Here is a 27,524-nt window from a genome sequence, read left to right on the forward strand (position 1 = left end):
TTTGATTATTTGTTAAAAGTTAAAATATTGTATGGTTGTATATTTAAAAACAGCTTTAGCAATGAAATAGCGTGATTAAAGAGGATTGAAGCAAATGAGTTGCGTGAACTTTATATACCTATAACAAACATTTAACACGTAAGTCATTTGTATAAAAGAAAGTCAAACATTCTTGTTGCTCAGTTCCTGTATCGTGAGTAGCCCATTTATTTCCGTCTCGCAACAAAACAGCAGTAAAACCGTGATGGATCTAGCGGATTGGTGTTTCTTCCGCTCTTCTTATTGCACTTGGCAGCCTTCTTATAACTCCTAATGTTGATGTGTTCTACACCATTAGGCGCCGCGAACACTCTTGTGTCGCCACTTATTTCGCATAGCAGAAAATTTATGTTCCGTGCCTAGGTGGTAAACTGGTAAACAAGATGGCGGGGACCCGCCCCGGTATTTATTGCTCCTGGCACGGAGCGCCATCCACCAGGCTCCCATAAACGCGCTCACTAAAACGTGCCATTTCCCTAAATTATTTTAATGACGTATGTTCTGTTCATGGGGTATATGTAAATTGTAATTCGGGTGAACTGTTATCGTTTGCAATGACGCTTGGCTGCCAATTCCTGCATATTTGGCTATGATTTGATGTTCCGATATACACATGAAGCTAAAGCAACATTGTTGGAACAGTTGGAAGTCATTAGGCATGTAGGAGGGTGTCGGTGTCAGTCGTCGCGCTTTCCTTTCGCGGCGTTCAGCCGGTGACTACAAATTAGCTCGCGCCGCTTTGAGACATCTTCAAACGAAGCGCTTTAATCGATGGCCCGCTCATTACACTCGTGCAGCGTCGTTTTATACATTGATTTACGCTCTATTGTTCTGTTATCCTGGTAGCTTTTAGTGCGATCGATGTAAGCAAAACTTATCCGTTTTGAACGTTCGTTTTTTGAAGATAAAGCGGCAGCTGGCCGGCGCCATGCTAACCTATTTAAAAAGTCATATGTTTATGCGTTTTTAGTTGACTTAAGTCAGTATGGAATGGCACTTTAGATCCCTCTATTTCGTAGCTCCCCTCGTACAGTCGTCCCTCCATAGCTGAACTTGTAACGTTCCGACACCAATATAGGATTTAATGGCGTCGCGTGTCGAAATATTAATATGTTTGCGGTTGAACTGCCGGGCACTAATCGGAGTATCGTCGCTAGCCAGTTAATAACCGTCTGACTATAATAATCATACATAACGGATAATTAATGATATAATGATACTTCAAGCAAAACTTTTTGCTTTGAAAGCGAAGGTAAAAGAGCCCATCTATTGCGATATTCCTCTTAAGAGTCCGCCGCAAGCTCGGTTCTCCATACAAACGTAGTAGTTACGCTCTCATTTTAAAACGACTGGCTAGATTGCTCTGAAGTTTTGTACTTATAATAGGATAAGGTATCTATATCTATTATTTTATGTAGCTTAGGTCATTAATAGGTACATACTTAAATTTAAAACAAACAAATCAAATTAAAACTAAATAGACTAGCAATATATAGTCAAGCATCAATAATAGTGGACCGAAGAACCACCAAAAATATCTACCAAACTTTTACATATACAGAAATATCTTTCTTATTTGTCAAGCAATTGGAGAATTCAGAAATTGAGAGGATTGTACTCGTAGATTTATTGACCCGTAATCTCATCCGCTACTATGGATGCTGATTGTACATAACGCTATCTCCGTACAAAGTTGAAAATGTTAGCACTAAGCACTTATAATAATGGTGGCATGAACGTAGTGTTCCTCATAAAATATGTCATTTGGCCTCTCATAAAGTAAGTTTAAAAGCGTTTCTTTTTGTACATTAGCGTAGGTGTCAAATTCACAACGCAACTTTACTGTTTTATGAAGTTGAGACAAGTAAATAAATAGTGACTGGCAACCTCTACATATACAACGTTTTTGTTGTAGACTGCGTATTCACAACTACAAGTATACATCGATATCGTTAAATAGAAACGTTTTTGAGTATAATTGTATTTTGTAAAAAATTTGCTTCTTCGCGGCGTATTCTTAACGTATTCTTTATAGAGTTAGAAAATAGATGGCGTTGTAATAAATGGTACGAGAGGAGTTTACAAAAGATACCTACAATATATATTTTTTTATTATAAATGAAACTAAGAGATATAAGGTACCTGCACCAAAGAAGGTCTCGTGATCACAGGTAACTTTATACTCGTAGTCACACTACCTACAAAAATTATGAAGTACAGCATATATATATATTTTTTTTTTTTATGCTACGTCGGTGGCAAACAAGCATACGGCCCGCCTGATGGTAAGCAGTCTCCGTAGCCTATGTACGCCTGCAACTCCAGAGGAGTTACATGCGCGTTGCCGACTCCACCTTACTTACCGGCAGGAACACAACACTATGAGTAGGGTCTAGTGTTATTTGGCTGCGGTTTTCTGTAAGGTGGAGGTACTTCCCCAGTTGGGCTCTGCTCTAGATCTGGAATGACATCCACTGGCTGTGCCCTACCACACAAAGCGAGATGAAATTCAAAATGCCCATACCTCTCTTACATTTATTTCATTTATTCGTCTCCGTTTGAAACTGTAGTCTTAGCTGTTTAATACCAAGGCATGCAGTCATCATTCATCATCATCATCATCATTTAAGCCTCCATTCGCCCACTGCTGAGCTTAGGCTTCTCTTCGTGTAAGGCATGCAGTCACAAACAAACAAGGTAATATGTTACATACAGATATGTATTATGAATTATGATAGGTACATAATCCCGATGATTTGTCACTCACTTCTCGCTAACAATGGAACATATTTCGTTCCGTTATGTCCTGTTCGCACAGCAGTTAAAAGCCCTTAAAACTATTTAAAAATCCTTTATACTCTCACGACCGTGTTTATGTAAGCGCAAAACCATTGTGTCTAAATTGTCGCGAGGCGAGCATTAAAAATCTATGCGCTACAGAAGGGTCTTATGTTACTTTCCGTTGGATGAGACTTCGATCTCTATGGTATACTTGTAAAGATCTAAATACATAGCTGTACGCCGGAACTCATTTTTCTTTAGGATATAAAATAGACTATTCATGGAATTTTTATTTTTCCAATTACAGCCCAAGTATCTCAAGGGATTTTGTATATTGAGCAGTTTACTTCACAATTTGCAAGCCCATTAACGTGCGTAAGGGAGACAGCGACATCTAGCGGCCCGCGTTGAATGTAAATGGCTTCATTTGATTATGTTTCCACGGTAAACGCTCCTTAGTTTTATGCAATCCTGGTCTACCGCAGACTGTCGTAACGATTTTACACCAACTTGCTCACATTACTGCGAACCTTTTCTGGAATAGGCGATAAAGGGCTTTGCATTTATATATTTTGTCGATATCACTGTTGGTTTTAAATAACTGGAGACCCGAGAAGAACTAACAGTAACGATAAATGACGGAATTTATCAGTTTGAAGAAGATTTAAATTTTAAAATAAAAACCTTTCGTTTAAAACACAGACAGTACCTATATATAAATATACTGTCTAGTTACGTAAATTACTTAAGGTACCTAAATTACAATACAAATTGAACCTATTACAATAGTTGAGCTTATACAGTTTGGTCCATAAATAAGTCAACATTTGAATCTGCCGTTACATTTGTTTGAATGGGAATAGGAAAATTCATTCCATTGGGAATTTTGTAACATATGATCTCATTTCTCAGAATAAGCATTTTTTGTACCAATGTTACTTAAACCATGATTTTTTAACCCAGGCAAGGCAAGGATACAATTTTGTATTGTTTAAAATATAAGCAAACGCACAATGTATCTGGCCCCGCGTGCTCAAGCAATTGGAAATGTGTTTAGAAGTCTAGAGACGAACGTTTAAACGCTAAAATATTACAATAGAAGCAATAACGTGACCCTGAAAACATGAAGCGATTTCGATGTCAACCTGGTTTCTCTACGATAAAACGGACTTCTTTGGTAGCGGGTTGTAAAACTATTACAGATTTTATTCCTGCGTTACATTGCTTTTCGGGATCAAGAGGAAGGGGCAACTTGTCACCCCCTCCAATGACGCTATTTCAGCCGTTTGGAAAAAATCGCGGGAAATCTTATTTCTAAAAGTGGTAAACCTTAACTGGTCACCTCACGACACGACCCAAATTTATCTACAATGGATTTTTCTTATCGGGGATGTCTTAAAAGTATGTATTTTTTTATCAGCCATCTATGCTCCATTGTGAAAATTAAAAAAAATATATATAGATAGATAGAATACTCTTTATTGGCACACCTCAGTAAAAAAAAACAAGAAAATAAACAATTGATTAAATGTAGAGGCAGGCAACAGGCGGTCTTATCGCTTATATATATACGGGGAAATGAAAAAAAAAAACCTCATGCTTTTCAGGCCGTAATGAAAATTCTCAGGTTCAGGTCGCAGGAGGGAAAGGAATAAAACGGGTTACAATTTAGAATTACTTTTGAAAAATAAAACCCCATTTTTTTACTTTCACTACAAATAAACGTTTTTCCCTGTAAATAACATTTTAAATGTCAACTTTTTCATGGACAACCCTGTATCAAGTGAACTTTTTACACTCCACCACTTCAAGCCGATTGCACCTGAAAACCTGATTTAGAAATTAGCTATACGAGTACTACAAGTACATATATTAATAAGTAGGGAGGAAATGGTTTAATCTTTTGTTAGATTCAGTTTGCGAATCTATTGCGTCTGACAGTCCTAATCGTAATCATGCACTTAATCTTGCACAATCATATCCCCGACAAGAAAATTGAAACTAAATATAAACTACACCATTAAAATAACCGTTACTGGCGTAAACGTCAGGTAACTCATTTGTACCTATTTATGTCTGAACTAGTTCACAGGCCGTTAAATGCTGCAACTATGTGCATGCCAGGCATTATGCAAGTTAAACGATGCTCTAATGCGCCTTGAAAGGTATCGATATTAATTTATTAAGGATCATTATCATAATAAGCTGGTATCGTTTCGCTGGAAATGCTCCGACATTCCTGCGGCGCGGCGGGGCTTTTGGTTCGTTTTTGTAATTGAAGAGAATACTGGAGCGATTTGAATTGAGATTGATCCTACTAATGATATACGTAAATAAAGTGAAAGCTTGTGGGAATGTAATGTATAGGGATATTCTAGAAATGTGTCGGTAACGTAACACTATTTTTTTAATATTTCTGATAAAGCCGATATTTGCATAGCATTCATGATATATGTAAGATATTGATGCATATGAGCTTTAAATTCAACGGTATGTTATACAGATTTCTGCTGGGTATTATGGTAACTGCCATACGCGTCACGTCCCCGACAAAGTAAACATTTTGTGGAGTGCCCCTATTCTTACACATAATCTTCTTTTATCCTAGAACTCATCGAATTAGAGGGTGAAATGAACTATCTGTAAGGAATGACTGTTTGAAAGCGCGATTAACAAGTCCTTTGTACCTTTGTAGACGAATACAATATTTATAACGTATAATCATAATACAAGATGTTGGCATGTTATTTATATTGAAACCTAAGTTATGGACTGTGAGGGATGTATAAGTTTTATTGTTCGAGTGTTAGAAACGTTTCATTCCCCAGAATCGCGAGTCAGGAGGTTGATAGATTTCCAGATTTTACATTAGCGTTCAATTTGTTCAAGCGTATTCTGAAATACTTGTTTATCAAGATGGCGATATATTCTCATACCATACGGGAATGAAGCATTCGCCATATTTCCCAATTCCATTGTGTTTCGGGATACCAAGAATTAACCTTTGTTTTTCTATTTCCTAGGACACAGCGGAAGTATGCGTCGGCACGTCAGTCGGCACGATCACGGAGCCGGACTGTCTGGGCCCATGCGAGCCGGGTACCTCGGTCACGCTGGAGGGCATCGTCTGGCATGAGACGGAAGGTGGTGAGTTGTTACTAGCGCACGAACGCAGCACCGTAGCGCAGCTTACATTTCACGCTTATGCACGCCTGGTCGTTTCTGCTTTAGCGTTTCATATTGATCCTGACACTGTGCTTGTTTTAAATAAAAAGAATATATTTGTTATTTGACTTATTTTTTGAAATACTAAAGTGATATTGAAATACTAAAATGAAACTTTTTGTTGTTTAAAAACAAGCTAAGGGTCAGTCAGTGTATCTTACCTACTGACCATTTTAATCAAAATCATTTTCATTTTAATCCTTCATAACTAAGAGTAAAAATATTTCGGCGAAGTAAGGTGGGATAAGTTCGAAAGCGGGATAATTTTGTAAAATATCTACTAAACTATAGAAGCACTTCCTACTCAGCTTGGTAAGCGTTGCAGTAGCGTATTGCTAAAGTATGAAGTGCTTCTGGTTATTATTGTCCATTTTCAAAATTACTCCTCGTGCAGGTTCAGGAACAATTAATTTGATAACGAAGTTTTAGTTCTAAAATATGATAATGTTGTGTGCTTTAAAATCAGACGCGTTGATAGACATTATAAGTAAACTAAATATTTTTTTTGCGCGCCTCATTTCTCTGCATTTCCAAAGACCGCTGACGATTATTATCACCTCGGTATGGGGTGGCAGACTGGCAGTATCTTCCCCTCGTATGAATTTTAGGGGAGGTGCCACAAAAAAAAACAATTCTGTCAATGACATCTGTTATTAGAAATGGAAGGAAAATAGTTTTGTAACTGGTTAACTATGGGAAGCAGATACATTATAGGTACAGTCACGTCTGAAAATATCGATACGAAAAATGTGCCAAAAATATCAAAATTTTCAGATGTGACCGTACCTTATAAATTTTTATAATGTTCTTGCGAGAGTGTAACTCAAAAATAATGTTATCGTATTGATATTAGAAAGTACGAAGTCTATATATGTACTGTTATCTGAGAAAGTATCCGATATCAAACATTTGATTATTCTACAGTGGACATATAGATGTTTCACATTATTTAAAAAACGAAAAGCGTCAAAATAGCACCTGGCATTTGAAAAAAAAAACTAATTCAACTATTTCAACTGGTGCCGCTGGTGCGTATAAATTATGAGAAGTTCCTTTCCTTTTACGGCGTGATCATTACAGCTAGGCGTAATGAGAACCGAGGTTATTATTGTTATTAAATACTAGGAATTTCTTTTGTAACCGTGGACTCGGTAAACAATCACCGCCACTAGGGAACTAAGCAATTTGGAATCAACGGGGGACAGTGCGACGCATAGAGCAATTTGCCCAGCGGCTGTGACGAATGGGAAACAGTGTTTTCTTTTCAACGCTCCTCAGTTTTACAAATAGTTGGCATACGCATTAGTACAAATATATGCTGTTCGTGATAACGAATGAAGTTCGTTGTACAAAATTTAACTTAGTTAAAGTCTTCAAAACAGCTAGCTTATAAATACATCTTTAAATATATCTAAACATAATTTTCAATTTGGTGCCTTGTTAAGTAACTTAGTTATGTTATGAACTAAGCTAGATTTACTTAATAATAAACTATACGTGTGTCTTTAAAGTCAAAGAACCTTGTATTGTTTCGTCAAGGTTATTCTAATTGGGATTCAAATGACGAATTTAGATTTAATAGCATCAGATAAAATAAACATATTATTTACATCGAGCACGCCAAAACGATATTTCATTATATCTAATGGTCAGTAATACCCAAAGGCATAAAACCGGTCTGATAAATATTTCAAGCATTCTATCTTTATTATTTGTGGCAATTTAATAGAGGAATGAATAGTTATTACAGTGAGAGGCGGTGGGCGTCCGGGGGCGGCCGAAAGCGGGTCTAATCAGAGTCGGCCATTGTTTCCACCGCTGACAAACAAAGTTCCGGGGATTTCATTTGCATTTCACTACCTGTTGGTAAAGTAAACTTTACGCTCTTAAAAGCTCTCGGCAAACGAAGCTCATTTTGAGTGACGGAATTATTTAACGCCTCTCGAACTTGGTATAAGACTAAAGGAAAGTATTGCGCTAAGTGGCGCAGAACACGAGTAATGGCTCTATAAAACGGGCATAAACAGAAAGTTGATAGGTTTACATATTTATATTCGACATAAATACTTCTGCTAATTGGTGGAAAGGAATGCGTTGTGAGGGGAGGATAACTGACTGAAGCGTTATTCAAATCGCTGAGTGAATTTAACGCGAAGACGAACTATAAGCACAAGAGCGCTTTCTGTGAAGTAATTGTCACGAATCAAAGTTACACCTACATACATATACTTGCTACAATTTGATTTGATTTTGACATCACGCGCAGAGCAACTCGCTCGCACTATATCTAAATAAAATAAAATTGGTTCGTTTTATCGTTGGACACAACGCCAGCGCTCAGTAATCCATGGCCATGTATGTATTCTTGGCTTACAAGTTTTTATAACCGCTGTTACCTGACCTTAAGACCCATAACATCTATGCGTAAATGAAGAACGCTCCTATACTAGTTTCTCCTAGTCTTCTACACTACAACCGATTGTAATGATACCCCGGTAATTGTTCGCGCTCGTAAGCCCGTCTCTCGGCGCCGAGGTTTTTCAAGCCGGCGACTTTATGCCTCTCTGGAAGCCATATACTAACGAACTTCATAAAACGTCTCTAACACGCTCCGCGAAAATTACAACCCGAGTGCGGTAAACCGTATTTAATTTCCGTAAGCTGCCTAAAATAAATAAGCCCGAAGAGGGCGTGAATTGCCTCCCTCAGGACAGTCGGATAAATTTGGAAAGTGGCAACAGAAGCGAGCAGATGGTGATTTATTATCGTGTTTTATAATAATTACGGGCGGGGCATTGTGCTATTGTCCCTAATGGCGGCGGGCGCTCGCTACATTGTGTGTTTCATTTCACTGCTCATAACGGACTGCGTCTAAGGATTGTCTTCTGTTATAAATACGGACTATATATATAAACCGTTGTATACTTGCAGTATGATTGCTCAAAGCAAATTTGGTATGTATAGTGATGTAGCCGTGTTGCAAGCACACGCCGTAATAGTATTTACTTATTAAGAAATTATTAGTAAAGATACCTGAAATACACCTAAAATTATGGTACAAGAAAAAGAACTACGTGTCGCTGTCGGGGGCGATTTTAGCCCATAAACTTCGGGGATAGAAAATTTATTAAGCATTGTTTTTTGGGTCTGTATGACCCATAAGGAAAATAGTACTCAAATAAAATGTCCGAGACTTTATAAATTCCAACACTTCATTGGCTTGTTAACTACGATATAATCTTACTATCAAGAATAAATCCGGTCAATGATTCTAAATTGGCTGAAACACAGAGTTAAATGTTTACTGCCTGATTGAGATCGCACCGGCGCACCAGGAGAGCAGTTGACTGAAATAGGTCCATTTAGGCGCGCTAATTACTACGGGCCGCGGTAATCAACGGCCTAATGGTTGTCGAGGCTCCCCGCTTCCCCCTCGCTTTCCTTAAATCCTGGTTTTTTATCTGCATCGATAAATAACGTGAGTTTGCGGATTAAGGAAAAAATAAACAGTTTTTATTCTGGCTAGTGAAATTATATTGAATTACATTTCAAACGCGTTTGGGAATGCGAACACACGACCGTTATTGGAAATAAAATCTTTGAAAAACAATGAACTAAACAAATTAAATTAATGCGCGTGTAGTAGTGAACTAGAAAGTAAATTTACAACTTTCTAAAAAAAAAGTTATTTCTCTGTAACCTAATTTTAAATTCGAAGGGTCTTAGGAGTTCCACTCTAGAGTATTTGACTGGTGCAACCCGTATTGGTATAAGAAAAACTAAGACTTTACAAAGATAATGTATTAAACATGAGGTTAATACCTAATTATGTATTCAGTACGTATACATTTCAAACGGTGGCTATCGTTAGTACGATGCTTCAAATGCCTTCAACTTTTTCTCTTACGCTTTACGCTTATTATTAAAATATTCATGGCTAACATAAAACATGGAGTGAATGAGTAGAGTAATTACCGGTCTCTAACTCCAATTTAAGCGAGCATGGGCGAGTGAAGGAAAATATAACGTATAACGTGAAAACCGTGTCATTGATTTAAATAACTAGGTACTTGTTAATACTTGTGACACATTGTTTCTCAATTGATCTCAATTGAACCTGTGGGGATCAAATGTCTTTCTTGAGTCGAGTCACACACTCAAATAACATGGCATTTGACATAAACATTCAAGTAACACAGGAATCGATAAACCGCGGCTCTTTTGAGGTTCAATTGCGGCTCTTCCACCGTGTCACCCAAAAAAATAACACGCCGAGTTTTGGTTTTTTGCGTTCCAAAAACCGGCGATTACTAATGTTAGGAATCGAGTGGACCTTTTAATGTCTAAGAATACTATATATTTTAAAATTACGTGTTATACTTAATATAGTGTTTTATTTCCACTTTTTTGGGGTATCCTTCTATTAAACTATATACATATACATATGTTACTTAGCGTCTGCTCGCGACTTCGTCCACGATGATTCATATGATGATGATATTGATAAAAACTATCCTATCCAACCGGGGCCTCAAGCTATCTCCACACCAAATTTAACTAAATCGCTTCATTGGTTTGAGCGGGAAACAGACAGACACACTTTCGCATTTATAATATTACTTGGGATAAATTATGCCTTATGAAATCCAACATTTAGCACATTGGTTCACGCCTTCGCGCTTGCTTGGCAAGCATCGCGAACTACACAGCCGATAACATCGCGCTATTTAATAACCACGTCCCATCGAGACCTTTACACCTACATTCTCCCACTGAAGGCCCAGAACACATAATGGTTGAAATAATTAGAGATATTTCGTTCAGCGGTAATGCTAGGGTAAACTTTAGGTCTACAGGCTGATGGTAAAGTATGGGATTGTGTTGGTTTTCTAGAACGGTGGCTACTACTGACTAAATTGTGGTTAAGAATAAAGAAAGAGTAAAGTACTAAACCTTTATCAAAGAAAATTGAGTAATAGGCGTATTGTCAAAGTTAATTTTGTAGTCAAGTAAATTTACTGCCATTTTTCAACACAGGACTAAAACTCTTAGAATAACATTTGACCCATGTTCTTTCACTGATATGTTTTAAATATCAAAGGGTGACGCTATCTACTCGAGTATTGATTTTTCGAGGCACTTTTTTTAAAGACTATTTATCTTATACGGAGTTAATATACTGTACACGGGAAAAAATTGGCTGTGTGTGTTATTTAATAAACACGTCCGTTGGAATCCATAACATAAATAAGGAAAACCTAACAGATGCCCTTTTAACAGAAGGTATTGCGGCAACAGACTACTTATTTCGTACATGACACCACGCGGGGATGTAACTCAGTGGTAGAGTGTCTGCTTCGCATGCTGAAAGTCCTGGGTTCAAATCCCAGCATCTCCATACGACTTTTTTGTTTTGTGTTTTTATATTATTAACATTTTATTTCAAAGTAAAAAAATATAGGTATTCAAAATCATTTTGATATTTTCAGTTTTTAAATTTCTTTTTTTTTAAATTACATTACAATCCTTCAGTCGCCTAAATTACTTTATAAAATATCTAAGTATAAGTTCTTATAATAACACTATAATTTGCTCAACCATTTCAACCCAAAAACACGTACAAAGTGAGTCGCTAACGACTCTCCGACGACTCATTAGCGACAGACAAAACAAAATCGAAGCGATTACACGCAACCGAACCGGACGGCCTCTAATTTAACTTTTCCGTGACCGGCACGGCATTAACCATTTATAAGGGAAATCCACCCCTAAATAATAAAACCCCGACAATTTCCTACAGACCGTCATGAAGGCATCTGCCTACCTTTTAAAAATGCCACCCTATACTTTGTCGCTCAACTTGGAAGTTTCTCTTTTAAACTGTATTTAAACTGGTTTTTTTAATGGTAATTCATGGACTTTGTCAGAGTTACATTAATTATATCAACAACAACTAAATTATAAAGATTACACTACATCAACTATGTACCTTACCTACTACTACGAGTATTAGACTAGAATATACTAACTAATCCTATCGACACAAAGGCGCACTTCTCATGAAACATTAGCCAGCTAATATAATAATTAGTCCATGTATATATAGGTAAGACGTAGGTACTTAAAGGTATGGACTAATAAGTTGCCTAAAATAATTATTACATTCGCAACCGTGACGAAATAGTTCGATATATTTTGTTAGGTAGTTTTATTTATCTCCGCTTAACACCGTAACGCCATCTATTTTAAGTAGATGGCAATAATGTTAAGCAGAGTCATAGAGAAATGTGGCCTTTTAACCAAACGGGGACTTATTGTTGGTTTTCAATAAGACGCTATTTCTATAAACCTACCTCTTAGTTGAAAACGTAACAAATAAGTAACCATGTATGGAGTGAATATTCTAGTGCTACTTAAATAATTAGGTAACATTAGAGTGAAATCTCTTTGACAGAGGCCAAATTATAATGGGTCTTATATTTGATAAGTAGCGCCGTCTATAACAATGACGGCTTAAACGACTTTGCAAGAAGAGCAGTCTTTATATTCAACTTGTTTGTTTTACAGCGGTTGTTGGCATTAAGGTTTTTCGCTGTATCATTTTTTTTGCGGTTAGTTAATAAAATACATATTCATAAAGACGAGCGGAGGCGAGGCTTGGCCGAGCAAAAACCGAGTTGTTTGCGAAGTACGTTTACACGGGCACTGACTCAATTATCTCATTTGTCGCTCTGATTAATTGATCACGATCGCCAATTGCCCACCAGTCAGTCGGAAATAACTGATCATTATATGCTAACAGCTTATAGAGAAATGCTTTATGTGTTCATTGTTTCGTGAGACAATAAATAATAAACCTGGATCAAGCGGCCTTGCTTTAACCGGCGCCGTAAACCTATTTAATCCTTATTTAAATGGGCTAAGACTCGATTTGGAATGTTTCATTTGAGGCCTGTGATAAAGTCAATCTTAGAACCGGACGTATTTTAGTTCTAGTTTCGTCGGCGATAATAAGGCGTCAAATTAATTTACTGTTTCACGAATATCCGTAATTAATTTATTATGACAAGCCATTAAGTACTTCCTGATATTTGTTACAAATACTCGTTGTAAATACTTGTAAGTAGCAGGTATTTTGTAGAGTTGTCTACGGTTTGTTACTTATGGCTTGCTTAGTAAATTCTAGTCTATGTTAGTACTTAAGTACTTTATTGTAAATGTCTTCACCCGTGGTAGATAGTTACGTCTCTTTCTTATTAGTAGACTGTGATTGTACTGGATTGTATGTAGAATAGATATCATTAATATCATTATGTTGCCTATTGTATTGTTGGGAAGGTGAGTGTAGCGTGAAAGAGGCCTTTATTGTACAAGCCTTATACATGTTAACTTCACTCGCACAACTACTAAGGAAGAATTTATAAATGGAGTTGGTTTTCCGCCGCCAATGGTGAAATCAACTTAGAAACTTTAAGATCCAACGACCGTACGATTTAGTTCTAGGCATAACTCTACATCAGTGCCTAATCTAAATAAATAGATAATTATTATAAGACATTATTTCACAAATTGACTAAAGTCCTACAGTAACATCAATAAGATTTGTGTTGTGGTTATTTAAAAAATGATAAATATAATATATAAATATTTATAAATACTTAAATACATAGGAAAACAAAACACCCATGACTCAGGAACAAATATTCGTGCTCATCACACAAATAAATGCCCTTACCAGGATTTGAACCTATATATAAAGTACTTATTAAATTATGAATTTTACTTGTACTAACTTTATTCAATATTTTATGCACTGATTTTGAGACATACTACAAATCACTAACCTCCCCCTTATTATTTTATCCCTTTCTTACAAATACAAAATGACAGATAAAGACAAACGATTCATAGTTAATTGAGGCCAGTAGCGCGTTTATGAATAACGCCATAAGTAAATAAATGTTTCTCCCATAATTATTATCAACCTACCCACAGCGGGGCACGTCATGAGATAAAATCAGCAAAAGTAAATCGATAACACTTAATTCTTCAAACACACTATTAGATAGCTAATCACTGCTGATTATTAACAAAATAAATAACCATCAATTAGAAGATACCGTTCGGATCGCTTCAAAGAGCGTATCAAACTCCACAAATACATTTGTAATTACCCCTCGATAAAGTATTTGGATAAGACCCGATGAGTTCTCTCGCAATTTGAGGATATTGCTGGCTTAGGTATTCGGGCGGCCATATTAAAATACTCAGGGGTTCTATTACAAGCTCGTACCGAGCACGGGCGTGGTCATTTGTGGGGCGAACTAGAGTCCGATTTGAATAGAACAATGTGCGGGAGTGTCATTATAATCAATAAATTTGACATTAACAAACAATTTTATTGTTGTTGCAAAAGCTATGCAGAGTCAGAGTTTTATTGCTCCGACTCTAGTATTTATGTGCACCACTAACATGTAAAAATTTCGAGCTGTCTCGTTTTACCAGTGAGAAGGTACGGCAAAGCCTCAGGGGGATTGAAAGGAATTGACCGACCGATGCCCCCATTTTTATCTCAATTTGTACGCTGTCCGCCGAAATTTCCTGAAAATGTTAGGTGTTTGGAAAGAGGTTAAACGTATTTTTTGTTTTAGTGTATTGACTTGAATTGGATCTTGTAAGTGTTTCACTGACAGCAAGGTATCAATCCTTTTTACGAAAAAATATAGTCTGTTTTTCTCCTTTCCTTTTACAATTAACCTTTATAATTAATTCGGTAATTTTCCCTTTATCTAGATAATTTAATAACATTATTTTCTACGAAATATTTGTGTCAGAGTGCTAATCGAAAATTTGAAGTATTTGCATAAAACGTCTAGCACGTAGGCTTTTTCTGTTTCTTATTTAATGAACATTTTCCGTGCTTGGCATATTCGACAGTTAGAAATGGACTTTATTTAAACATAACTACCGTTATCAAGTGGAATTGGCCGTCTTATTTTTCGTAAGACCAACAATCCCTACACAGCTACACCGGATTTTGATTGAAGGCACTTAAATTCTGCCAATGCACGCGTATCGAAAGAATGTATAACATGCAAATACTTACAATGGGTGTTGCAAAACCATTTATAACCTTAGTTGTTTTAAAACGTGTTCCAACATAAACACGAAACAAAAGAATAACCGCAGAGCAAAATAGTTACCTCCGCAAGCGAATTAGGCACAAAAATGTGGTATGAATAGAGGGTCGAAATTGATTAATTAAATTTACATAAGTTAGCACGCTAGCGATAAGGGAGGGATGAATATGCAGGCCGAGTCACGTTCCGGGCCGCACGGCACTTCCAGCGTACGTGCCGCGGCTGCCAACGGAAATAACAGGGATAAATACTAGGTAAAAATACTAGCGAGTATGTTTTAATGAAATGTAACGAGTTCTGTTTGTATTTTGTGCCTGTTTCGCTTTTTTATTTTTTTCAGTAATTACCTTGTTCTGTAAACATATTTTTTTCTTTGATATGTATTGTTGAGGAAATCTAAAGTGTACGCTGTATACTCTTTTATAAAATCTATTGAAATATGTTAATTGAAAAGTCCACTGTACGTGTAAAGATAGTTTTATTGTAAAATTTCTAAGTCTACATAACAATTTATCTTAAGCCTTATCAAGAATACAAGACTAGCCATTACTTAAAACCTTAAAACTTACAAAACTGCCAGTATTTCTCCGAACCGATTCGATCCGGCTATGAATGCAAATGTCCCGTGACAAATTGGTCTGACCCCACATCAATACTTCGCTGCATCAATTTCGTACCCGCAAACTTATCAGCGAAGTAAGACAAGGAAAAAAAGACTTCATGTCAGTGGAATAAGAACTCGTGCTTGTATTTTAAAATTGGTCAACCTGTAAACACCGCATCTTGTTAAAGTCAGAGATATTCTGTTTTTTTATGAATGGTTTTTCATGAAGTTAAATAACTTTCGTATCTGAAGCATCTTGCTTTTATTTGGTATAATTTTCTTAATAAATACGTACAATCAATAGATTTAGTATATTGCTGAAGCTGGAACAACGCCAAATTTGTAAAGACTTTTCTTATTTGTTTTCTAAAGTGTCCTTTGCTTATTAGTTACCTATCTTAATGTTTCATAATAAGGCTGAGATAGCTCATATGATCTTAAATTAAAAATCGACATATCTCTGGTTACTGAATTTAATACATTCGCTACTAAACAGTAAATTATGATATACAATAATTATTAGAATTAATAATAAAAACTATAAGTAACTAAAACTAAAATATGACTAAATTAAATCTAAAATATACCTAAAATATATTTAAAAATGGCCCTCTCGGTACTATACCGAGGACGCGGGCAGTATTTCCTCGCTGGATCGTTAAACTGATGCGTTGAGCGAGAAAGTTTCTGAAATAATTCCGAATGTACACATGTATGCGTCTGTTGTCTCTAATTTTACCAAACAAAAAAAGCAGAGACCATAGATAGACAATATTCACAACATTCTGAATTTATTTACCAACCATATAGAGAATTCGATTCATGTTTAAGATCGTGTGGGATGAGCCTAATTTTAGCTGTTTAACAAATTCATATTAATTAATCCATAATACATTAGAATAAACTTGTGAGGAATGTGAGGGCGTTCGTTGTCAAGCATATAACATTTCAATCCAATTAGACATAGCAGCGAAAATAGGACACCTGTCATTAATTAATGTTCTAATCAGACGACTATAATCTTTGATCAAAGTACTACGCTCGCTGATCGTATTACGAACCAATACAAACGTTTAAATACCCAACACATCCTATTATCTGGCCCGGTGTGTGCACTTGAGACGCGTCGGGCCGTGCATGTGTGAGTGGACTATTATACTACGCACCTGTTTAAATAGGTACCGTATGCCCTATAGATAAGGTGTATATTCCTATGTGGTCTTGCAGATAGCTGCATTTGATAGGACAATCAATGGATACGGGTGGCATTCCTATTGCTCACGAAACAAGCGCGAATCAAAGACTCAGACGGGACAGTATTTAGGTGGTCTCCTAATATGCATAGTTGTTAGGAAACTTTAGATCATGTTACTCTGGTTTTTATGAGATCTCGACTCGCTCGCGCTCCGATAACCAATGTGAATTCCCCTTTTAGTTTGCTATTGTGTCCGTTGTTATTAGGTAACTGACAAGGATTTGTGCATATAAGCTCTTTTATGTAAATATTGTGCTCGGTTTTATGTCAAATTGCAATCCCTTTGTTTGACAGGCCGATTGATATATGGAGATAAGTGATCCTAGCAATGATTTGTGATGAAAGGGGCAATTCAGCGGCACTGTTTATTGTCATTATGCTTTCAAACTAATTCCTACATATCCAGTATTCTACTGAATACTATTTATTGCATCATGTTGTTCTTTACAAGGTATATCATCGATGCTTTGACTAACTAATTTACTAATTATCTATAAATACGTATATACACGTTGGCTCGAAAATACTCTTACTGCGGCATATAACAATCAATAATAAGTTACGTTTTGTTTTAGTTAAATGATTGTAGTTTAAATTTTTGATGACATGTTGTAAAAAATGTGTAGACACTATTAAGTAAGAAAAATATTTCTAAAAATTCTTTGTCAACCTATATTTGTGCTGAGCTATACTTACCTGCATATATTTAACTTACGAGATAACGACTGTGGAACACAGATCGAATTTAACCTTTATTATGTGTGTGGTGGGCAAAAATCGTGGGAAAAAACTCCGGTTATTATGTGTGTGGTGGCTAAAAATCGTGGGTAAAAAAAATCCCGGTTGCACTATGCAAAGATCACAAAGATGATAAAACAATTCGGTCTAGATTCTTAAACACACAGACTTGTCTGTTAATCTATCTGTCACCGTCAGCTGTTCGAAGTTACATAAAAAAAAACTGATTGCATTATAAAATTTTAATATTCTGATTGTATTTATATTGCTCAGTAGTCTGTGTAATAGCAATGGTGCATTACTCTCTGTCTGCATACTTAGTATCAGAAAATAAAGGCGAAGCCGAAATCTGAAGCCACGCGTCGTCTGCCACATTGAAGATCACCGAGGCGAACATTTATTACGATTCATACGAAAATCAGACGATATTTCTTGAAGGATCAGCGTTTAGCATCTTATCTAGGAATTCATGGCGTAGGATCGGGGATTTATGAAAAAAATAAGTTTTTCTGTGCTCTGCGGGAGACGTGGGTGAAATGAAGCAATGTGTAGATTATTTTACGTATTCGTCCACAATTCTGCATAAATAAACTTGAAGACTGTTCACGACAAAATAGGCGATGCAGGATAATTGAGGTTTTTTAATCGAATTACATGTTTTGAATAATTTATTTTCTGACTTTTGAGATACAATAGGGCCTCGATAATCCGTACGCAGGCTAATCCGAACGTCGCTGTAATCGAACTGCCGAGTGACCCCTTTCTTTGAGTGACAAAACCTTTGTTTGGTCAATAAATAGAACCCGATAGTCTATAGTAGATGAGTTCTGAAATGATTTCACATCACAGTCATGTAGTGTTGAGTTACTTTGTTATTTTTTTATTTGGAGTCTCATTAAATATAGTTTTTCAAAATATACTTATGTTTTATATCTAACGTACTATAATCCGAACGCTCTGAACAGGGCTTGATTCTTTGAAGTACGTATTATCGCGGCCCTACTGTAGTTTTGTGCGGCTAAAGTATTTCTTATCAATTTTACGTCATCGGACAGACGGATATTTCTTATCTTATAAAAAAGTAACAACTATACCGTGTGTCAATTCTTAATTTGATTCAAAGTTCCAAACTCAAATCGCAGCCAAATAACACTAGACCCTACTCATAGTGTTGTGTTCCTGCCGGTGAGTAAGGTTGCCAGAGCTCAACGAGGGTGGGAGGGGGTTAGGGTCGGCAACGCGCATGTAACTACTGCTTACCATCAGGCAGGCCGTATGCTTGTTTGCCACCGACGTAGTATATAAAAAAAAAAAAAAAACTTAAAACTGTTCAAATCCTTATGAAGATGAAGTATCGATTTATGTTGTAATCGTACTAATTACATGTAAATAACGGATTCACAGAATATATTTACAATAATCGATCTATCCGATAAAAACTTGTTCTTACAAAGATAATTAGTGCAACTGTGAAACCTATTGTTAAGATTATTTATGTCATAGTTTCTGTTACACTCGTAGTTATGTCATGTGTGCTATGTCGTACTATCTATGTCACTACTATGTACAATATTATGCCAATCTAATTCCGTTGAATTTTTTTCATATATCTGTTCTATTTTAAAGGTGCGTGCGGTGCGGTTAGGCCGCACTAGATGCCTATGTAGCGTAGCTCCGACTCTGTGTAACGTAAGAGCGATTTCACATTATACTCGTACGATCCAATATCGGATGACCTTTGAAGAAAGGCAGCTACTCGAGTGTTTTAAGTCTTCTTTTGAACAATAAACATTTAATAATAGAAAATAACAAAAACTCTTTCTAGAATGTTTACTTCGTTGTGGTGGTATCTGATAACGGACCAGAAAATGTGAAAATGCTCTAACGATGTACCATCTGACATAGATACAATTGTATACAATATACATTACTTAAACACATCACAAGCGCTTGCAAGCGCGAGCGCGTGTGTTCGCTACGAGCCGGAACCTTGGCTGCTTTGCATCTCGTGTGTGTTGCCTTATTAACCGTGTATTTGACTGGAAGCAGAACAGTGTTTTCAAATCATGCTGTGCATAGAGTCAGGTCCATTGTTTCTGTTATTTATCATTTCATTTTGAAAGATGCGAGTATCTGCTTATCTAACCAATATTCCCAACAATACTAAGTCCGTGCCATTTGTCCACATGTAATCGAACCGTTTCAAGCGTATACATCATTGTTACAGGCGTGCTGGTGGTGAACGTGACGTGGCGCGGCAAGACCTACGTCGGGACTCTCCTAGACTGCACACGCCATGACTGGGCACCACCTCGGTGAGTGACGGTCTTTATACGGCCGTATCGGCAAAACAGATTCATTAAGCGCGTCACTTTGGGAAATACTCATGAGATAAACTACGGATGGTGCGTTCATGAATTGTATTTTTCAAAATACACTATGTGTAATTCAAAAATAGAATGACACTAGAGTTGTATTTATTGACCGCCATTCTCGGCATGGCCTGTCCTGTGGGACTAGAGAAAATAAATTTAAGACTTCTAAGGACCCTAAATAAAGGTATTCTCTGTGGGAACTCAGGGCTTCCAGCATGTCTCCTCAATAACTAAATAAAACGCAAGCAAGTGCCAAACGAGCTCAATTTACCTAATTGTTTGTCTAGTCAGCATTTTATGGTTGAATTAAAATCCAGTTTTCCAACAGGAATTTGTTTAAACGCCATAGTGCGGTTGCTCCTGACCTAAATGAGCTCACTGGTTGGCTGTCGGCCAGAATTATTCCCATTTTATTACACGGTTCGTGTAATAGGATCTCCGACAACGAGCGGTTACTAGGGATCTTAAAGCCACAAATATACTGGTTTTTATGGCCCTTGGTGAGCGATGAGGATAGCAATTTAGGCTTGCTTGCGCAAATATGCTTGTTCTGAGCCCAAGTCAATATGGATTATATGATTGGGCGAAATAGAAGATAGCTTGGAAGGAATTGGTTTCCAGCAATCTTCTTTGTTGCCAGTGCATCAAAAATCCATTGGAGAATAAGTTTTAATCCTATTTGAAATTTAATGTAAGTTGTCACCTACTTTAAGTAGGTGCTTTCTGCTTTCCTAAAAGAATTATAGTGTCATTATAGTTTCTTTTTTGTAATAGGTACCAGCTCTTTTGAATGCAAATCTGAAATCTCTACGGAACGAAAAAAAATAGTTACGGTTCAAAGAAATGAAAAAGTTATTTAAGCCCAAATCGGGGCGGAGGGCCCGGCGCTAGATAACATTTGGAACTCGTAAAGGAGGTGGGCTTAAAAAAGGTTAACAAATCGTGGGACCGTGACCGACCCATTTTTAACAACCTGTCTATTCCCACCGCTAAACCTGAAGTAGAACCAGTGTATGTGTGAGCTAAAGATTTGTAAAATGTATGCGTTATTGGATTGGATAGGTAGCGTCGTATGTTCGTTGGTTTGGCCGTTAGACTGGACAGCGCTCGGTAAGCTTTTGGAATAGCACCTTAGGATCCCGTTTGATTTTAAAAAATCTGAACTCGACTTGTATCTTATTTAATAAGTACAAGTTGGTCAAAAATCTGAAATATTGATAATTTTAACTAACTAAAATAATAAGTTTTATTTTAGTTAAAATATTGTAGTTTTACTTTTAAAAGACATTTCGTAAAAAACGTGTAAGTAAGAAAAATATTCCTAAAAATTCTTTGATTACGTATTTTTGGCAATCATGTTTGTATCTTTTATCTTTACCTACATGTTGTTCAAAAATGTAGTAATCAACCAATTTCACCACACTTTTTAACACAGTTGCAACTACTGTGCAAATGCGAGCGAGATGGCTACAAGTAACACTAACAACCAATCAATTTAAATCTCGTTAAGATTTCCAATGTTCGAAAGCGCCTCCAAGGCATCCATTTCGTCCGAAATCTCAGGGGAACCTTTATTTGATACATTGTATATACAGAGCTCCGGAATGCGTAGGTGTGTTACTAGTTACGCGTGATGATATTGGGATTTGGATTTTTCTTTTGATGTTATTTTGTTTATGTAGGTATATGTTAAATCTTATTACAAAACTACTTGTGAGTGATTGTTTATCTATAACAAGTAGATTACATTTATTTTAGTTTACTTGGATTTTTATTACTTAAATTAGGTTAACTACTAGGAGACCGATTTAAATTTACAAATTATTGTTGTTTTAGTCACTTCTGCATCTATTATTTGTTATTGGGTTTGAACAAATTTTATTAACAATAACAGTATACATAATGGATATACAGTGGTGTTACTATAACCAGCTTATTATCTAAAATAGGCCCTTGAGGCATTGTACCAAGGATGCTGGCGGCATTTCCTCGTTGTATCGCAATGCTGATATGTTGTGCGAGGAAGCCGCCAGCTCTCCGGTAACCAGTTACCTTAACGAGATGCTTCGCTATTTCTGCAAAAAACTTGTGCGCGCTGGGACTCCATGGACCTAGAGTTTCAACGCCAAATGGTAAAAAAATGTGCTTTTGTTATTAGTCCGAGCGAGATGTAATAAATTAAATAAGATATCAATAATAGAAATGTACCTAATAAATAAGTAATAACGTATTTTGATATTAAAATGCTTCCATAATTAATACTTCCTCCAAAAATACAACGACGCAATAAGTTACCAATTATTATTTAATTAATGTTTCTACACGATGTGTCAATAACATGTTTTTGTTAACTAAACTACATCTATTTTCCTATTAAGAACATAACAACCTTTTTATCAGATGAACTTTATACTTAAAATGTAAAAACAGTCTGAAATAATTAACAACAAAACAATTATGTTATTTATAAGTGCACTCGACGTGCAAAGGGGAGTGAGATAAAAAAAACATGGCCGTCTTTAAATTGTATGCGTATCCGTACGCCGCTCCGGTGAAAATAATATAAACGTGTATAGTTGGTCTTGTTGACGCACACACCGCGTAGTTAGACCAAGCTAAGTTGGCAGCGATTTTGATAGCCCAGACTGTGCAAGTGTTATTTTAAACGTCAAACATCTATGCAATTATGATGTTTAAATAACATTTGCACAGTCTGGGCTATCAAAATTGCTGCCAAATTAGCGTAGTTTAACTCTAAGTGCATTGTGCCCAATTACAAACGAAAATAATACATCAAAAAATAACAAATGACGGTTTTCGTGGAGTCGGTAAGTTATTCATTAAAATCCACCTGGTGTTCAAATTACACGCGAGTTAATTTATAAAGGCTTAACGCGACAAGCATGCATTAAAATAGGTGCAGCTAGGGATGTCACGTGCCTGGGGATGTTCCTTAGTTGGGAGTATTTCCGGTAATATAGGTAACCTACTAAGGGGAATATTGGGTTATTTAAATATAAATGTAACATTTTAACGAACAATAACGCCAATAACGAGTGTATGACCATTTTTATTGAAATTGCCATCTTCATCCCATCCTCCAGTCTCATCAGTCTAATTCACAAATGACAAATAAATTATAAAATATTATTAGTATCTCTGCGTGATATAAATCGTGATAGGTATATTCAAATATAACAAAATAATAATCGAATCTTTTTTTAATATTTTTTTTACAAGCTTTTATCGCTGTCTACTTTTCTTACCACAGGCAACTAATGCTCATCGAGACAATTCTAAAAACTCCAAACACAATTAGGTTGCGTTGTTTCATCACAGAGTTCCTATGGCCACCTCCTGTCTCCATCAACAGATCAGCTCGATGGGACCATAATATTGCATTGTCACCCGACTTACATATGTATGCAAACTTTCAGCTCAATCGGAAATTGGGAAGTGGGTCAAATTTAGCCAAAATTTGACCCTTACTATCATACTAACAGGACAAGTTAAACAAAAGCTTGTAAAAAACATTAGTTTCCATGAAAGTTATGGGTTTCGTTTTTAATGTCTGTATTTGTGGAATAATTCCGGGAATAGAGCAACTTTCCCGGGAATACACCAAAGGTCACATCACTAGATGCCATAAAATATAAGAGGATAATAACGTAGAGCTCTTAACGTTCTAATTTTACTAGAGCCGTAAAAGATTTTCCTGAGCCCTTGCGTGTGGGGATTAAATTAATACCTGTGCAATAAATTCCTGCTTTGTAGCTTTGAGATAAGTAGACTACACATATATTAGGACGTGGTTGTAAAATGAAGAACATAATTTTGCCTAAACTAAGATAAAACATTTTGTTTCAAATTGGATATATGTAGCTACATTCTAACAAAGGTTTTGCCTTGTTAACATGTCACATTTAGCAGCCATTTAGGGACATTCATGACTTAAGTATTAAACAACCAATATAGCTAGGACTCTAAATGGCTCAACAATCGCGGAGCGTGATGATACCTACATGACGTCGTCTCTACCTAATATTTAAAGTTCTGTAATAATATACATGTAAATTGATTGATGCCTATAGATTGACTTGCACATATTAAGCAGGCATTATTAGATATATGAGTAACCCCTTTATATTTCGTTTTTTCTAGATTCTGCGACTCACCAACGGAGGAGCTAGACGCGCGGACGCCGAAGGGGCGCGGCGCCAAGCGCGGGCGCGGCGCGGCGCCCACCGACATGACCAACTTCACCGAGACGCGCTCCTCCGTGCACAGCAAGCTGCGCAACGGCGGCGCCAAGGGCCGCCGCGCCCTGCCCTCCCCCACGCCCTTCACGCCACCCCGCCCCGACAACAAAAGGAAAAGAACATCGGAGGCGGAAGAACGCCCGCCGACCCCGAAAGCGAAGCGCCCGCCCCCCACACCATCCTCTCCGCCCCCCGATCCCGTCCTTCTAGAATGCCCCGAGCCCAACTGCTCCAAAAAGTACAAGCACGCGAACGGCTTAAAATACCACAGATCGCACGCGCACGGCTCGCCGGATGATGACGACAAGGACGGCTCGAGTTCGGAGCAGGAAGAAACCCCTCCAGAACCGGCATCGCCGGCGCGGCCGCCCTCCGAACCCGCGACCCCAGCTACCCCTGTGAAATCACCAACTCCTGCCAAATCCCCCGACGCAAAGAGCGAGAAGTCTCCGGAGAAGTCCCCCGAGAAGCCGGAGGTGGAGTCGCCGGCGCCGCGGTTCGCGGAGGAGTTCGCGCCGAGCCCGCCGGCCGCGCCGCCCGCCGAGCGCGTGCCGACGCCGCCGCCGCCCGCTACGCCGCCGCCGGAGGCTCTGCCTGCGCTACAACCTACTCAATTTAAGGTAAAACTTTGGTTCAATAACAACTTCAATGTTTTCAATCCTTAATACCATACATATCTAAAAAAATATTTTTTAAACGATGAGATTTCTTTCTAGTCTATAACTACTTCGCCGGAAATACTAAGTAATACTATACTATTTTTAAAACGAGCTTTGTGCTGGCAGTAACAACGATCAATGGAGCTTATGTTACGTTTTTCAATAAGATTTACGAATTGTCAGTTATCAGTGTGAACAATGGTGCTTGTTTCGTCACGAAGTTATAAGGAAATAATTTCTCGTTTTCAGGTCAAACCTCGCTCAGCGCTAATGCCAACAGAGGAAAGCCAACGCAAGTCAGCCGAATCCCCCGACGAGTCGCCGGGCAAGCGGCGGCGCCGCTCGCCGACGCCGGGCGCGCGCTCGCCCGCCTACTCCGACATCTCCGACGACACGCCCGCGCCGGAGGGCGCGCCGGACGCCGACGCCGAGCACAGACCATTCCCGGTCTTTCATCAGGTTAGATTTCTAGATATATAAACCCCAAGTGCAAACGATTGGCATTTAAAATCTCTAACACGCTGGAATGATTTAACCCTGAGACGACTAGACTAACTACTTCAATTGTACCCAGGTACCTACTTACTTTACCAGATACATTAAATCGCAACTGGCGATTTATTACCATTAATATTTTGTTCATTGCACTGAAATCAGTGAATGTAAATGTACTGACTATTAATTTCAGTCAAGAGTCTAAGCAACAAGAGTCTTAAGTTCAATTTTGACGCCGGTGATATTTCTGATTTTAATAACCAGTCTGAAAAGAAGGAGGCGCGTTTGTCACCAAAAAATAATAATAATAATAAATCCGTTTAATTAAGACAATATAGGTCCAATCGCATTGCAATGTTAAAAAGAACAAAGTTAAAAATAAATTAAAACAGTATAGACATTTAGATATAATTAGGATAGTCGACACAGCGGCGGTACAACCTCAAAAGCCAGCCTTGCCATTGGTACTAAAATACGTATCGGTGTCGAGACACGGCCAACTCAGAGGGACACTTTTATGCCAAATAAATATAGAAACCACGATTTTAGGGAGTGTTTTACGCTCCGATTTATCGTAATAACAAAGTGTCACTTTGCAGTACTACGGCCAGCCGCCATACTTGCCGCCGACGCACGCGCCGCCGGCGCCGCCCGCCGACAAGGGCAAGGAGGACCTCGGCAAGGACCCCAAGTCCGACCTCAAGGTACTCACCTTGAGGAATATGTTACATGGCCCATATTTCTCCATTTGAGCACACTCCAGGCTAAAAGTATGGAAACAAACTTTATGTCACTGGAAAAAATGCATTACCATTGAAATAGTCCTTTTTTCGAGGCCGAGAATGGAGGCGTTGGCCAAGTATTAATTTTAAACGGACGACCTGCACATGAATAAGTCTGTTTTGGGAAAAAAACATTTACTTAGACCTCAAATAAGAAGAAAAGTCTAAAATCTGCAATTATAAAATTATTCGGTAGTTAAGACCATTATAGGCTTGTTTACATACTTTCAGTCATAAGTTTTAAATATTCATGTGGAGAAAATGTATAACCGTATTTAACGTGTTTACAGTTCCATTACATTATAGGGGCCTTATGTAACCTGCTCTAGGCATATTAGTGGTCCTTTGTAGCAGTCGGTTTACACTATTGCTGTATTCATTCAACCACTCCTGTCACCATTATCCTCAACGCGTCAACGCCCCCATTGTTGATTTAATGTATTATTTTACGTACAGTTACATGGTTATTGTCTCCTCATTTTTGGTCCAATCATTTCTGTTTTACTTCATTATATGCTTATGCTTTATATTTCCAATCCTGCCTTACAAAATTTCGGTTTTTAGCTATTCTGCCGAGGAAATTGGTGTTAAAATATTGTTTTCTCTATTTGAAATCGTTGGTTAATACCCCTTTCATTGTTTCCTCTATCATCTTTCTTTGGCAGTATATGATGTGTATCTAAATACGGCTGTCTCTATGTAGTAGCTGTACGAGCTTTATCAACTCATGCACATTTCAAACGGTACATTATTTTCAGGACGGCAAACCCGAGAACGCTCCCCAGAAAGTCCTTCCACAGCACTTCTACCCGTACAACTACGTGCCGAATTTTCCTTACAACGTTGAACCGGGCGCTCCGCCGGGTGCTCCCCTGGACGACAAGGGGAAGGAGTCCGAGCGCAAGACCGCCAGCCCCCTAGACAAGGGGAAGGGCAAGGAGGCGCCGCGGCCGAATGACACGCATCAGATATTGAAGGAGAGCATTGAGATGAAGGCGCAGATGGGGCCGTATGCTTTCCAAAGGCCGCCGCATGCGAGAGAGGAGGATCTCAGAAGGTATGTTTACTTACAGATATTTATAAGGTTGTCGGTTTCGTTAACCACTTGCCAGATTGCGGTCACAACTATTAGTCATAATCACAAGTGCTAGTCTGTTAGTGCTTTGTCATAA

General features: G+C 37.7%; 1 protein-coding gene and 1 non-coding gene across 4 annotated transcripts in view; both read left to right on the forward strand.

The window, feature by feature from the left end:
* LOC133527709 (zinc finger protein 608-like) overlaps positions 1-27,524 on the forward strand; it is a 147,529-nt gene that overhangs the window by 114,175 nt on the left and 5,830 nt on the right. The window contains exons 4-9 of one of the 3 annotated variants that reach the window (XM_061864847.1): positions 5,844-5,967; positions 20,010-20,097; positions 24,319-25,036; positions 25,325-25,534; positions 26,170-26,274; positions 27,111-27,409. In XM_061864847.1, the coding sequence (XP_061720831.1) occupies positions 5,844-5,967; positions 20,010-20,097; positions 24,319-25,036; positions 25,325-25,534; positions 26,170-26,274; positions 27,111-27,409 (1,544 nt within the window). The remainder of the gene's footprint in view (positions 1-5,843; positions 5,968-20,009; positions 20,098-24,318; positions 25,037-25,324; positions 25,535-26,169; positions 26,275-27,110; positions 27,410-27,524) is intronic. The other 2 variants (XM_061864848.1, XM_061864849.1) reach the window with 2 other exon arrangements.
* Positions 11,372-11,443, forward strand: Trnaa-cgc (transfer RNA alanine (anticodon CGC)). Its single transcript has one exon. It is a non-coding gene; the product is annotated as a tRNA-Ala (tRNA).

This window comes from Cydia pomonella, chromosome 18 (assembly GCF_033807575.1).
Source record: "Cydia pomonella isolate Wapato2018A chromosome 18, ilCydPomo1, whole genome shotgun sequence".
Classification (NCBI taxonomy): Eukaryota; Metazoa; Arthropoda; class Insecta; order Lepidoptera; family Tortricidae; genus Cydia; species Cydia pomonella.